Below are 13651 nucleotides of genomic sequence, written 5' to 3'. Positions count from 1 at the left end.
TTCCGATGAAAAAAGTCAGATGGACTTTTTTCATCGGAAATTACGATCGTGTGTGGGCCCCATCGGACTGTTTCCGTCTGTTTTTTTTTTTTTCCGATGGAAAAAAAAATGATAGGACATTCCTATCGTCTGTGTGCAACTCCGACGGAAAAAAAACCCACCCAAGCATTGAAATTAATTTTTCTCGGCTTTTCTCGGCTTGTCGTAGTGTTTTACACGTCACTGCGTTTTGGACGGTCGGAATTTAGTCTGACAGTGTGTATGCAAGACTGATGGAAGTCAGCTTCATCGGAATTTCGACGGAAAATTCCATCTGACTTTTTTCATCGGAAATTATGACAATGTTATGTAAAAAAGCACAGTTAAAACTATGCTAACAAGGAAGTCTAGCAGCCCTAATTGGAGAGACACCTAAACCCTTTAAGTTGAAAAACTAGACAGAGCGCTCAGCAAAAAATACACAAAAAACTAAACCAAGCAAGGTATTCTCACAGCCATAGTAAGAGCAAACCCAGACCCTTCACTTAGTAGCAGTACTAGAGGGCAGGGGGCCTAATACCCAATTCAGAATATGGTGACCAAACATACCAAACATACAGAATATAATAGAAGTCTATTGCAAAGTGCAGGAAAGGTACACTGCGTGCCATCCAGCCTCTCTGTTCATTGTGGCCCGCGACCGGTTACCAAGTCGCTTAAGTGGCACTCGCTCTTCAAAAGGTTGGGCACCCCGGGCCTAGGCTAATGACATCATGCAAAGCTCTCTCTCTCTCTCTCACTCTCGTGAGAGTTTGCCAGGAAGAGAGGGGGAATGAGTTATAAGAGGGCAAATGAGAGCTGTAGGGCTGCAGAGCTGGAGGTGTGCCTATGTGTGTCTGTATAAATCCAGGAAGTGAACAGGCAGCAGCTTCAGCTGCCCACAGTTAAAATGGCTGCAACCAGACTCAGTGGAGGGAGATTTCTGAAGCATATTTGGCAAGTACAGAATCACAGTATATATAAAATAATATGCAAAGTGGTTGGAGGGAAGCTTCAGAATGGCAAAGATATTTGTATTACAAATTATGTGAGCAGACTGCAGTCCCTCTTTAAGCAATTGCCATGTTTGTTTGTTTTTTTTTCAGAAATAACAGTTTTCACACCTTTTAACATTTTTTACATCTCATCGCTCCAACCTCCTTCAGCTACCTTCTATCTGTCCTGTCAATGATGGAATGTGAAGGCACACTCCGCACAGCACTGATGCTTGTACACTCCAGTGGAAGCTCACATGACAAAGTGACTATGCAAGAGAACATATGGGAGATAGGGACAGAGTGTTGTCACAGCATAACAGCAAGTGCCTGAAGAAGGACCTTCATGGCAGGATTACAAGGTATTATTTTAATTAAATCTATAGCTTTAAAAAGATTGAAAAATACTTTTTAAATTACATTAAAATGGTAAACATTATACAAGATTTTACTACTTGGGTTTACATCTACAGCACTTTAAGCTTCACCTGAATGTATAGGGTAATGCACTGAATGCATGCCTAAACAAATGCCATTTCGACAGATAGGAAGTTATTTAAATGGTATCAAATTCATCATGCAGTCCTTGGAAATTTACCAGATCAATCCAAACCAAGCCTTGTTTGTTGTGTGCTATCAGTAACTATATATAATGTTATCTATACTATACCAATACACAATGGTTATAAAGATTACCTGTCAGACTCACAAGATAACATTCTTAAAGTTATGGTCATCAATATTTATCTTGCGTAAGTAATGAATAAAACACTCAGAAAAGTTATGGAACATAAAGAACAGAATAACACTGACACTAACCCATGCCATGCTACAGAAGCTGAAGATCTTGCAGAAAGCCTTGCTTAGTATGGACAGGAGATGGAAGATGCCCATCTTTATGGGTGATCAGCTTTGCCGTTACACAGGATCATCCAGGCCACCAGGACCAACGGGACCTCCTCATATTAGCACTATAAATATATAACAGCCTAGTATCAGCCATAAATACCCCTACCATCATTGCAAAATACTTGAAAGTTGTACAGTAAATACAATAATAAATATATAATATTTATATAATATATATAATAATAACTATTCATAAATTACAATATATTTTTTTCCTTTTCGTAAAATAAATAATACAGTAGGGTGGCAGGGGATTTAACCACTTAAACACATTTATTTACATGGGGGGTTTGAGGGTTTTGAGGATCAATCAAAAAAAAAAATTCTCTCGGGTGAAGGGGGGGGGGGGGATAGATGGGGGTGATTTTGATTCTCGTCTCACTGGTTGTGTTTTGGATGTTGTTGCTCCTGCGCTATGGTTCTTCTTTTTTTCTTATGCTATGGGATGGATTCATTTTTGTGTTTTTGTGCATTTGTGTTGTTTTTTTTTGTTTGTTTTTATAAATTAAATGTATAACGGTCTTTGGAAAAGTATGTAAGGTCTTGTATTTGTATAATAAATTATAAAAATAATTAAAAATAAAAATAAATAAATAAACATAATTATAGCACAAACAATTTCTATATTAAAAAATAAATAAAAAAAACATTCAAATTGAGAACCCTTTCCTGTTGGGGGTCTACAGTTTTGAAAGTGACGAAAGAGGGGTACAAACGTTAAAAGGACCAGCAGCGGTTGTGTTGTAGGAAAAATAAGGAATTATGTCATGTCTAGCGGTGTCTTGCTTAGCAGTTTTGCGTTTTTGACAGCTGCTGATATTGCGATTCACAGTCTAAGTACAGTTTACCATGTGCATGACAAGTGAGAAAACTATTTTCTTAAGGTGCGATTGTATAGACATACAGTATGTAACCCTCAAGTATGGATTTGCAAAATCAGAACAGTTTGGCAACAATAAAATAATGATTCCATTACCAATAATGATTACTAAACATGCATTGTGAGCTACATACATCCCAATACATAAGGATTCTATGTAACAAGCACATACCTGTGTATGTTTGTTGCTGGTCTTCCCTGCGGTTATGTGATAACATATGCAGTATAGCAGTGTTGCTTTAACACTTAGAGTAGTCCCTAATGCTTCTCAAGCTGCCGCTAAACAAATCCTTTGTAAGGAAATGTGTTTTTACCAGTCTTTATGTAAGCTGCTTAAAAGAGGTTGTACCAAGCACTGCAGGATTGTACTAAGAATTTTCTATAAGCTTTATGTTATCTTACAACAACCATTTACAGTATAACCATTCCTGATGACTGTGCAGTAGTTTTTAATTTTCATCATAACCATCTAAAAAATATTAAGGAAAAAAAACATCTTGTTAAAATTAAATAAATTAGGTATTAAACTTCGATAGTAGGACATGTGCTCTCTTACAGAAAGCACAGGTCCTGCTTGAGATACATACAGAAATACTGTACAGAGACATGTTCTCATACAAGCACATCCAAACCCAGAAACATGAATGTAACCACTTGTCGAACCATTGTAGTACATATGCTGTGGAAGGGAGGCTCGTACAGGCGCCATAACGTACCTGTATGTCCTGGCTTCAATCCGGGTTCTCGCACGTACCCGAAAACCCGAGCTGTCCTTCACTGCAGCACAACCAATCAGCGGGTCTCGGCCGTAAATCACCACTGATCGGCTCAGCGAATGACAAAAGAGATAAAAAGAAGAAGTTGTCCAGTATACAGGTCTCCATCCCTGATTAATTGGAAAAAGAAGGTGAAAATGGGGGCAATGGGACTTTATATGAAGCACAGACTTAGGGTAAGATGAGTCAATCAATACAGGTAAATAAGATATGTATTAAAGGGGTTGTAAAGACAAAAATATTTTCCTCTTAAATTAAAGTCTGACAGTAGCTGATAAAGTAAAAAGTAATGTTTTGCATTATAACTAGTTTGATACCTGTTGTTGAAATCAAACTGTTTTATTCACCTCCGTCACTCCTGAATCATTATTCTCACTGACTTCCTGGTTTGCGGTGCACATTCATTCTTGCTACATCACGGCCTAATGGGAACTACAGTTCCCATTAGGCTTAGCCTCCATGCCTGTGAGGGATAAGAGAGCATCTTCACGCAGGGCTGTAGTCATGGGGAGGGGGTGAGCACATTCTGCTTTCCACCATGCAAAACAGCTCAGATGCTGGTGGAAAGCAAGAAGAGGAGAGACAGGAAATGGCATTTTCAAACCTGGATTACTGTATTTTGGAGGTCAAAAGGAAAAACGAGGTAAGTGATATTTAAATGCTCTAGCTTAGAGCAATCAATTGATCCAATAAAAAACAAACCTTTAGTGTTCCTTTAATAACAAAATTGAGCATAGCGCATTGGATGATAAACATATTAAATCAATATATATGATACAAAGTATGATGATACATGATTAATAAATCACATAATAGTAAAATTGGTTACATGTTATACAAAGTAGCACATGATTCATAATGTCGGCAGAATACCCAAATTATGTATAAACATGATAGGTAATATATTAAATTAATTGAACACTCCAACAATAAAACCCATGGTATACACATGATAGCTATGATAGGACATCAAATATAAAAGCTCAACGCGTTTCGTGGAGTAGTATCCACTCATCAGGAGCAGCTAATTAGTAAAGTAGTAAAGTCCCACTGCCCCCATTTTCACCTTCATTTTCCAATTAATCAGGGATGGAGCCCTGTGTACTGGACAGTCATGGTCTCATATCAAGTCCCAACTTCTTTTTATTTCTAACGAAAGCAGGATGGAAACGCACACTTATTTAATTTTATTATTCCATGTTTTGCTTTTAATATTCATTAAGTGCCATTACAGAGTACTTGCTATATTGGGATTTTCCTCTCCGCAATCCAATGCACTATGCTCAATTTTATTATTAATAAATATCTTATTTACCTGTATTGATTGACTCATCTTACCCTAAGCCTGTGTTTCACATAAAGTCCCACTGCCCCCATTGCCCCCATTTTCACCTTCTTTTTCCGAATGACAAAAGAGAGCCCTGTGGAGTTAAACAACACAGGGCTCTCTACAGACAGCATCCATTTTGCTGTTTTATTTTTTTCTCCATGAAAAGCAATGAGTAAACACTGGTGCATTGCTTAGAAAAAATAGCACACATTAAGCATTGTTAGGCACACATTAAACCCCCTTGATCACCCTAGGTGTTAACCCCTTCCCAGCCAGTGTCATTAGTACAGTGACAGTGGGGTTGATTTACTAAAGGCAAGTTCCCCCAGCATCAGATAGTGTCAGATTGCCTGCCTCACTATCAAAGGCCCACTATATGTTGATGATCACTGCCATTCATAGTATAAAAAATAAAGATTCCAATATATATATGTATACCATAGTTTGTAGACGTTATAATGTTCATGCATACAAATCAGTATACACTTATTGGGATTTTATTTTTACCTAAGACATGTAGCAGAATACATTTTAGCCTAAATTTATGAAGAAATTTGATGTTTTACATTTTATTGGATATGTTTTATAGCAGAAAGTAAATATATATATATATATATTGTCTTTTTTCATTTTGTAGCGCAAAAAATAAAAATCCCAGTGGTGATCAAATACCACACAAAGAAAGCTCTATTTGTGTGAAAAATATTATATGAATTTTGTTTGTGTACAGTGTTGCATGACCACACAATTACCAGTTCAAATAGCACAGTGCTAAATAGCATAAAATGGCCTGGTTGTGAAGGTGGTAAAACCTTCCAGAGCTCAAGTGGTTGATATATTACAGCTTACTAGTCTGTAGATGTGGTAGTTGCATTCATATTTAAGGTTTTTCTTTTACTATTACCAGGAAATCCTGCAAATAACAAAAGTTCTGCCCTGGATGGCTACACTTACTTCTCCAACGTATCTATGAAGGAAGCAAAGGTTGCCCCAGGCTGAATTTTAAACATGTCTGCCTTTGTTTATCTCCATTACATGAGGGATGGGGCATTAGTAGTTTACACTGTTTTATCTTTTCATCTAAGTTCAAAGTTACAGTGCATGTCAGGCAAGATCAAAAAGTATTTTCTGTACTTTCTGAAAATGTTTTTTAGCAGCCCTGCCATATTCAGGAGCACTTCTATTTTTTATTTATTATTGCATGGGGTGATTTATGTAGTATGTTTTTCTTAGGTTCTCCTAAACTAAGGCAATTGTTTGCTTCTTTGTGCTGCTGGGGGCTGTCCTTGGCAATAGTGTAGGAGGCGATTATACCCTGAGTTGTAAATATTTATATTCCCTGCGGCCATTATGGCCTGTGGTGCATTCAGGAGGTGATAATAAGTATTGGAGGAACTTTCAGAAAGCTCTCTAACCTCTCAGGCTTGCACAGAATGCTACCAGTAGACCTCTAAGGAAGCCTGAACTGCTAATATTGCTTGTCTTGGCTTAAAGGCACATACAACCAGTCCATTAGAGGGGCTGAAATCTTTGATCCATTTGAGCCTGTCATGTAAAGAACCTTTTTTGAAGCTGGTTGGTATCCTGTAAACTAGAATTGATGGAGTTGAGGTCAATTATTCTATAGCTGCTGGATGGTCAGTGAGTGCTGTGGGGCATATCTGAATTGTTATCCCTAGAGAGGCTAGGAAGGACCCAAACAAGCCAACAGCCCCTCCAGGGGGTGTGTTTTTAGCTCACAAAGAAAAAACTATTTAACTATATTGCATTTTGGCCACAAAATGGAGATGACGACCCACAGGAATTAATCAAGTAAAAAAAAAAAGCAAAACATTTTATTAACTACTTTCCGACCTGCCGCCGTCATTCTATGGCGGCAGGTTGGCTCTCCTGCGCGAGAGCCCGTAGCTCTACGTCGGCTCTCTCGCAGGCAACTAGGGGCGCACGCCCCCCGCTCGCCCCCAACTCCTGTGCACGTGCCCGGTGGGCGCGATCTCCGCCGGGCACACGCGATCGCTCGTTACAGAGCGGGAACCGGGAGCTGTGTGTGTAAACACACAGCTCCCGGTCCTGTCAGGGGGGGAAATGCTAATCCTCTGTTCATACAATGTATGAACAGAAGATCAGTGATTTCCCCTAGTGAGGCCACCCCCCCCTACAGTAAGAACACACCCAGGGACATACTTAACCCCTTCCCTGCCCCCTAGTGTTAACCCCTTCCCTGCCAGTGGCATTTTTATAGTAATCCAATGCATTTTTATAGCACTGATCGCTATAAAAATGTCAATGGTCCCAAAAATGTGTCAAAAGTGTCCGAAGTGTCCGCCATAATGTCGCAGTACTGAAAAAAATCGCTGATCTCCGCCATTACTAGTAAAAAAAAATATTAATAAAAATGCCATACAAATAACCCCTATTTTGTAAACGCTATAACTTTTGCGCAAACCAATCAATAAACGCTTATTGCAATTTTTTTGACGAAAAATATGTAGAAGAATACATATCGGCCTAAACTGAGGGAAAAAATTGTTTTTTTATATATTTTTGAGAAATATTTATTACAGCAAAAAGTAAAAAATATTATTTTTTTTCAAAATTGTCGCTCTATTTTTGTTTATAGCGCAAAAACTAAAAACCGCAGAGGTGATCAAATACCACCAAAAGAAAGCTCTATTTGTGGGAAAAAAAAGGACGCCAATTTTGTTTGGGAGCCACGTCGCACGACCGCGCAATTGTCAGTTAAAGCGACGCAGTGCCGAATTGCAAAAAGTACTCTGGTCTTTGACCAGCAATATGGTCCGGGGGTTAAGTGGTTAATCTTGCATAAATATTTCTGACATTTCTGCAACAAATGTTTTAATAAACAGACAACTAAAGGTGCATTGGTGCTCAGTGGAAACGCTAAAGGATCTATTTATTAAAATAAGTCTGTGCAAATATATGAGTATTTGCACAGGCATCACAAATTATCTCTGGAATTTCGTAATGTTTATATCCTATGGTTGTCACCTCCATCCTGTGACCATAATGCAGTATTTTCAGATTGAAGTATGTCAGGAAATTACCTCAATATAGCCACTAGATGGAGCTGATGATTATAGAAAATAAGTATGTTAGAAAAACTACAGGGATTATTTGAGACATCTGCTCAAACATTTGCACAGTGACATTTTTATAAATATAGCCCTAATGGTGAATTGGTCTTCAGCAGAAACACTCACAGGGCTTCTTCAGTGCTTAGTGGAAAAAGCTTTTTTCCCTCTCTTATTCACTTCCTCTATTTCCTATATTTACCCAAATTCTTTACTCTTCTCATACTCCTGCTCCTTTCTCCATCATTGCTGCCAGCCCTGCTGTGTTGACAAACTCAGGTTGTTTTCAATTCCAGCAGTGGAGAGGACTGCCAACCCAATCCCTTGTGCCCCATCTTGTTCTTCCTCCACTAGCCACTGCCCTTCTTTCTTTCTTATGGAGCTTGTAACCTGAGATTACTCTGATTCACAGGAGAACACGCTTTCTCCTCCCCTGTCTTGCTGCTTCTTTCCTCATTCCCACTAGATCTAATTTTCTCTGCATTGTTGATAATCTTAGTTTATTCATCTCAGTGGGATGTAGGGTGCCACTAGAAATCTGGGTCCCCTCTTTCCCATTGTCTCCCCTTACACTTTAACCTCCACCCCACTTACGCATCTCCACACAACCCTGCAGACACCTGTAGATACAGAAGCCTCCATACACCCGTAGACAAACAACCTTCCAAACCCAACAGACACACAACCTTGCAAACACCTGTAGATACAGAAGCCTCTGGACACCCATAGACAAACAACCTTCCAAACCCAACAGACACACAACCTAGCAGACACCTGCAGATACAGAAGCCTCTGGACACCCATAGACAAACAACCTTCCAAACCCAACAGACACACAACCTTCCAGACATCTGCAGATACAGAAGCCCCTGGACACCATAGACACACAACATTCCAAACCCAACAAACACACAACCTTCCAAACCCAACAAACATACAACCTTCCAGACACCCACAGATACAGAAGCCCCTGGACACCTATAGACAAACAACCTTCCAAACCCAACAGACACACAACCTTCCAGACATTTGCAGATACAGAAGCCCCTGGACACCCGTAGACACACAACCTTCCAAACCCAACAAACACACAATCTTCCAGATACCTGCAGATACAGAAGCCCCTGGACACCCATAGACACACAACCTTCCAAACCGAACACACAACCTTCCAGACATCTGCAGATACAGAAGCCCCTGGACACCCATAGACACACAACCGAACAAACACACAAGCTTCCAGACACCTGCAGATACAGAAGCCCCTGGACACCCATAGACACACAACCTTCCAAACCGAACAAACACACAACCTTCCAGACACCTAAAGATACAGAAGCCAATGGACACCCATAGACACACAACTTTCTAAACTCAACAGACACACAACCTTCCAGACACCTGCTGATACAGAAGCCCCTGGACCCCCATAGACACACAACCTTCCAAACCGAACAAACACACAACCTTCCAGACACCTGCAGATACAGAAGCCCCTGGACACCCATAGACACACACCCTCCCAAACCGAACAGACACACAACCTTCCAGACACCTGCAGATACAGAAGCCAATGGACACCCATAGACACACAACCTTCTAAACTCAACAGACACACAGCCTTCCAGACACCTGCAGATACAGAAGCCCCTGGACACCCATAGACACACAACCTTTCAAACCAAACAAACACACAACCTTCCAGAAACCTGCAGATACAGAAGCCCCTGGACACCTATAGACACAAAACCTTTCAAACCAAACAAACACACAACCTTCCAGACACCTGCAGATACAGAAGCCCCTGGACACACATAGACACTCAACCTTCCAAACCCAACAGACACACAACCTTCCAGACAGCTGCAGATACAGAAGCCCCTGGACACCCATAGACACACAACATTCCAAACCCAACAAACACACGACCTTCCAGACATTCACAGTGCCCCTTCTACAATGTGCATCTAAAAACATTTAACACCCAATTGTCCTTTTCCAAAAAAGCTACAAGCAGATTTAGATGGACTTGACCAATTAATTAAAGTGTCACTAAACCCACATTATAATTAACAATCAATAAATGACGTATTACATGTTGTTCATACTCAGTCATTATGAAAATAATTTTCTGTATTCTGCAAAAAAACTGTTCCTTCTGCTCTCTATCTCCACCTTCTGTCCTTGTCCCCAATTCAGTTAGGGAATTTGCACATGCTCAGTTTTCAGTGAGTTTCTATGCTGAACATTTCCTGGGCAGCCCATGTGACTATAGAGGCACACATGTGGGCGTATGCACAGTGGTAAATGACAGCCCACTCCCTCCCTCCTACTCCAGGCCCACTAACCAGCTAAACACATTTGGGGACGGGATATTAAATGTAGATTGATGGAATAATTACCTTCCTCTTATTCTAAGACACAGACTGGAGAGGTGTGATACAGCCTGTGACTGGCAGAAATCCACCCACACCATGTTATTGCCAAAAAATTATAAAGATTTGATTTCAAATATGTATTTGTATGACAATTTAAAACAGTTTATTGATATTAATGATTTATTTTTACTTTGTATCCCAAAGGCTGTTTTATTTATTTTTTCCATTTTGAACCAGCAGCAGAGAACTAAAAGCTCCTCCTGCTTATGTTTGCCTGCAGACAGGCTGGGAAAGAGCTGTTTTCATTAAAATAATTACAGTGCCATCCTCCACATACAATAATAAGAAGGGACAATATAAATATACAGTGTGTGTTCAGTATCACTCCAATGCTTCAGCTAACATTTTTAGACAGTTACAGCAACTGTTAGTGGTAAAATGTTTGTCTCAATCCTCTAACTGCCACTTTTGCTGGACAGATCACTAGATGAGATTTAAATAAAAAAAAATATGTAGCCAGCACTTCTATAGGCCTGTACACACGATCAGATTTTCTGACAACAATTGTGTGATGGCAGGGTTTCTGTCGGATAATCCGGCCGTTTGTACGCTCCATCGGACAATTGTTGTCAGAATTTCAGACAACAAATGTGGGATAGCATGCTCTCAAACTTTCCGACAACAAATGTGTTCTGTCGGATTATCTAATCGTATGTACACAAGTCCGTCAGACTAAAATCCAAAGTACAAACACACATGTTCCGAACCAATGCCAACCATCAGACAACATTAGCAGAAGTTGCCCAAAGGGTGGCGCTAAACAGCAGAAAAAACATGTAATCTTGTGTATGTTGGCTGAAAAATTTCTGCCGTCTGTATGTAGAACAAGTTTCACGGCCAACGCCCTTCGCACAAAATTCCACAGATTTGTCAGATGGAAATCAGATCATGTGTATGAGGCTTTAGAGTGATAGCAGAGTGGTAGATAAGCCCACCTTGTCTGGCATAACCATAGCTACCAATTTAGGCTTAAGGGGTGGGCCTAAGCAGCCAATACAGATGGAACCACATGCCCACTGTTTCCTATGTTTCTTTCCTTCCATTCTTCTGGGTATCTGGCACACATGATACTGAAAGTGCCATTGGGTGGATAGGAATCTGCTGAATTGGTAGAATGGGCAGAACCCTTGGGGACCTCTTGCAAAACCCTGGCCCAGTTCACATTGGATGCAATGTGGGGACCCACATGCGATTTGAACAGGAATCACACTGCTGCAGACTAGCAAGTGGTTTGAACAGGAACGCAGTGCTGTATGGCCCAAATTGCACCGCATCCACACCAAAATCGTGCAGGACCCTTTTTTTCCAACACCAGAATTGGATAGTATGGATGTTCACAACTGCGTTTTGCAAACAGATTTGGGGGTATCATTCATGCCTGCAGCGATTCGCATTAAAGGGGTGCGATTTTGATGCAGTGCAGAAACCGCACAAATTTCGATGCAAATTCCACAACGCATCAGTGTGAACAGGGCCTTTAAGCGGCTCTCCACCCTAATTACATCATTTGCTTAATAACAATGGCGCCATCTGTTATGCTAAAAACGGTTATTTTTTTTTAGCTAAATGTGTACAGTACCTGTACATTACTGTACCTTCCGGTCTGCATGTATGCGGGAGTTTTCCGGGCATTGCATCACTTCCTGTTAGATGCAGTGCGCTCTGCGCAGCCGTGTTCTCAAATCTCGCGCTATTTCGAAAGCCGCTGTTCCCCGTTGCTTGTGCTCGTGCGCATGCGCGAGATCGAGCGGTGGATGCTGGGACATCAGCATCCACCGGAAGAAGGGAGTGCAGGCCTGTGGGCTTATGCCCACAGTTAAAATCGAACCAAAACGGAAGGAGGAATATAAGTTTATATTTAACACAGGATGGCAGTGGAGCGGCCGCGGGAGACAGAAAACGTGAGTTCAGCAAATTCGGGGCATTAACCGTTTAACTAGGCATTAACAAAAAAATGTTTTTGGCGTGGGAGATCCGCTTTAAATAATGCAAATCTTGATATGTATACAATAGGAAATAGGAATAGGAGTGCAATAGGAAAATAAATCTAGGGAAATAGGCAGATAGGAAAAATTGGCAAAACATATAAAGAAAGAGAGATACTTTTTACTGAATACATAAATAAATAAATGTTAGATCCTGTTATCAAACAGAGGGCAAGATTAGAATGGTGAAATAAGCGTACCTATCTGTATAATCGATGAAGAATGGCCTATATATTGTGGTCACTGGATTAGATCCAAATCCCCAGCACAATAGACGCTGATACAGCATACAGAAAGCATTATAAACCCCCTGTCCATAACTGACATACTTCAAATAACTTATGTAAATAACTCTGGTTATGTATTTGTGGGACAACATGATCTCAAATTTATAAGCAATGTGTTAAACGAGATAGAAGCAGAATAGCATTACCCATCATTTGCTGTCAGCGAGACTCGACTTTTTTTTTTTCTCAGCTGCCCTATTATAGCCTCAATATGTTGCAATGTTCCAGAAGTAGCTTGAAAATGATCTTATCGGGAAGAAAGCATGAAAGTGCACAAGCAGTTTCTCTATTATTTCCCTTCTGTTCTCTGTTTACAAGCTTGTTCCCTGTTGCTAGGATGAGCCTCTAAGCTAATCACTTCACTCTGAGTACAATGAAATAACTACTGTTTCTCTGACTGAAGATGAAGAATGGACTTTTCTGGCTCATGGCACATAATCCTTAACACTCTGTTAAACGAATAAAAACATTAAAATTGCAAACTCAAAAACATAAAAGAAACAGGTTATTTCCTCAATGTCGCCACTGCACTTTTACAGCCAAAGTCAAGAAGTGTTTTGCAAAACTACCAAAGTAAGAAAAATGACCTTAAAGAGAAAAATATAAGTGCTGCCATTGATGACCTCCTTCTGAAAATGCTACTTTTCTGGCTGTTGTGCTGATTTGAAAACTTTCAGAGCACAAGCTGGAGATTAGCAGGCTTACACTGGTCTGCTGGAGGATCTCTGCCTACAGTGCTGCTGCTGGCCATCCATCTCACCAGGCATTTTGCCTCTCAGTAACCATTGATGTGGGTATTATTTAGCTTACTGCACAATTGCCACTGCTCGCCTGGTTGGACAATTTACTGCACAAACACATGCTTCGGTGCTCGTGTGGCCGGTTGCGTCCCCTGCCTCCCCTCTGTCTGGTCCAGTGTCCAACCTACCTTCCCCCATGGC

The 13651-nt window shown here is 40.4% G+C and overlaps 1 protein-coding gene across 3 annotated transcripts in view; it reads right to left on the bottom strand.

The window, feature by feature from the left end:
• LOC120926929 overlaps positions 1-12987 on the bottom strand; it is a 145423-nt gene extending 132436 nt beyond the window's left edge. The window contains exons 1-2 of one of the 3 annotated variants that reach the window (XM_040337230.1): positions 12857-12987; positions 1833-1984 (exon numbers count right to left, since the gene is read on the bottom strand). In XM_040337230.1, the coding sequence (XP_040193164.1) occupies positions 1833-1907 (75 nt within the window). In that variant the 5' untranslated portion in view covers positions 1908-1984; positions 12857-12987. Of the gene's footprint in view, positions 1-1832; positions 1985-2974; positions 3096-12856 lie in introns of those variants that run through there. The other 2 variants (XM_040337232.1, XM_040337231.1) reach the window with 2 other exon arrangements.
• Between the last annotated feature and the right edge of the window lie 664 nt (positions 12988-13651).

This window comes from Rana temporaria, chromosome 2 (assembly GCF_905171775.1).
Source record: "Rana temporaria chromosome 2, aRanTem1.1, whole genome shotgun sequence".
In the NCBI taxonomy this organism is placed as follows: domain Eukaryota; kingdom Metazoa; phylum Chordata; class Amphibia; order Anura; family Ranidae; genus Rana; species Rana temporaria.
Note: the sequence above shows the minus strand (reverse complement) of the source record. Positions and strands in the feature narration are given on the sequence as shown.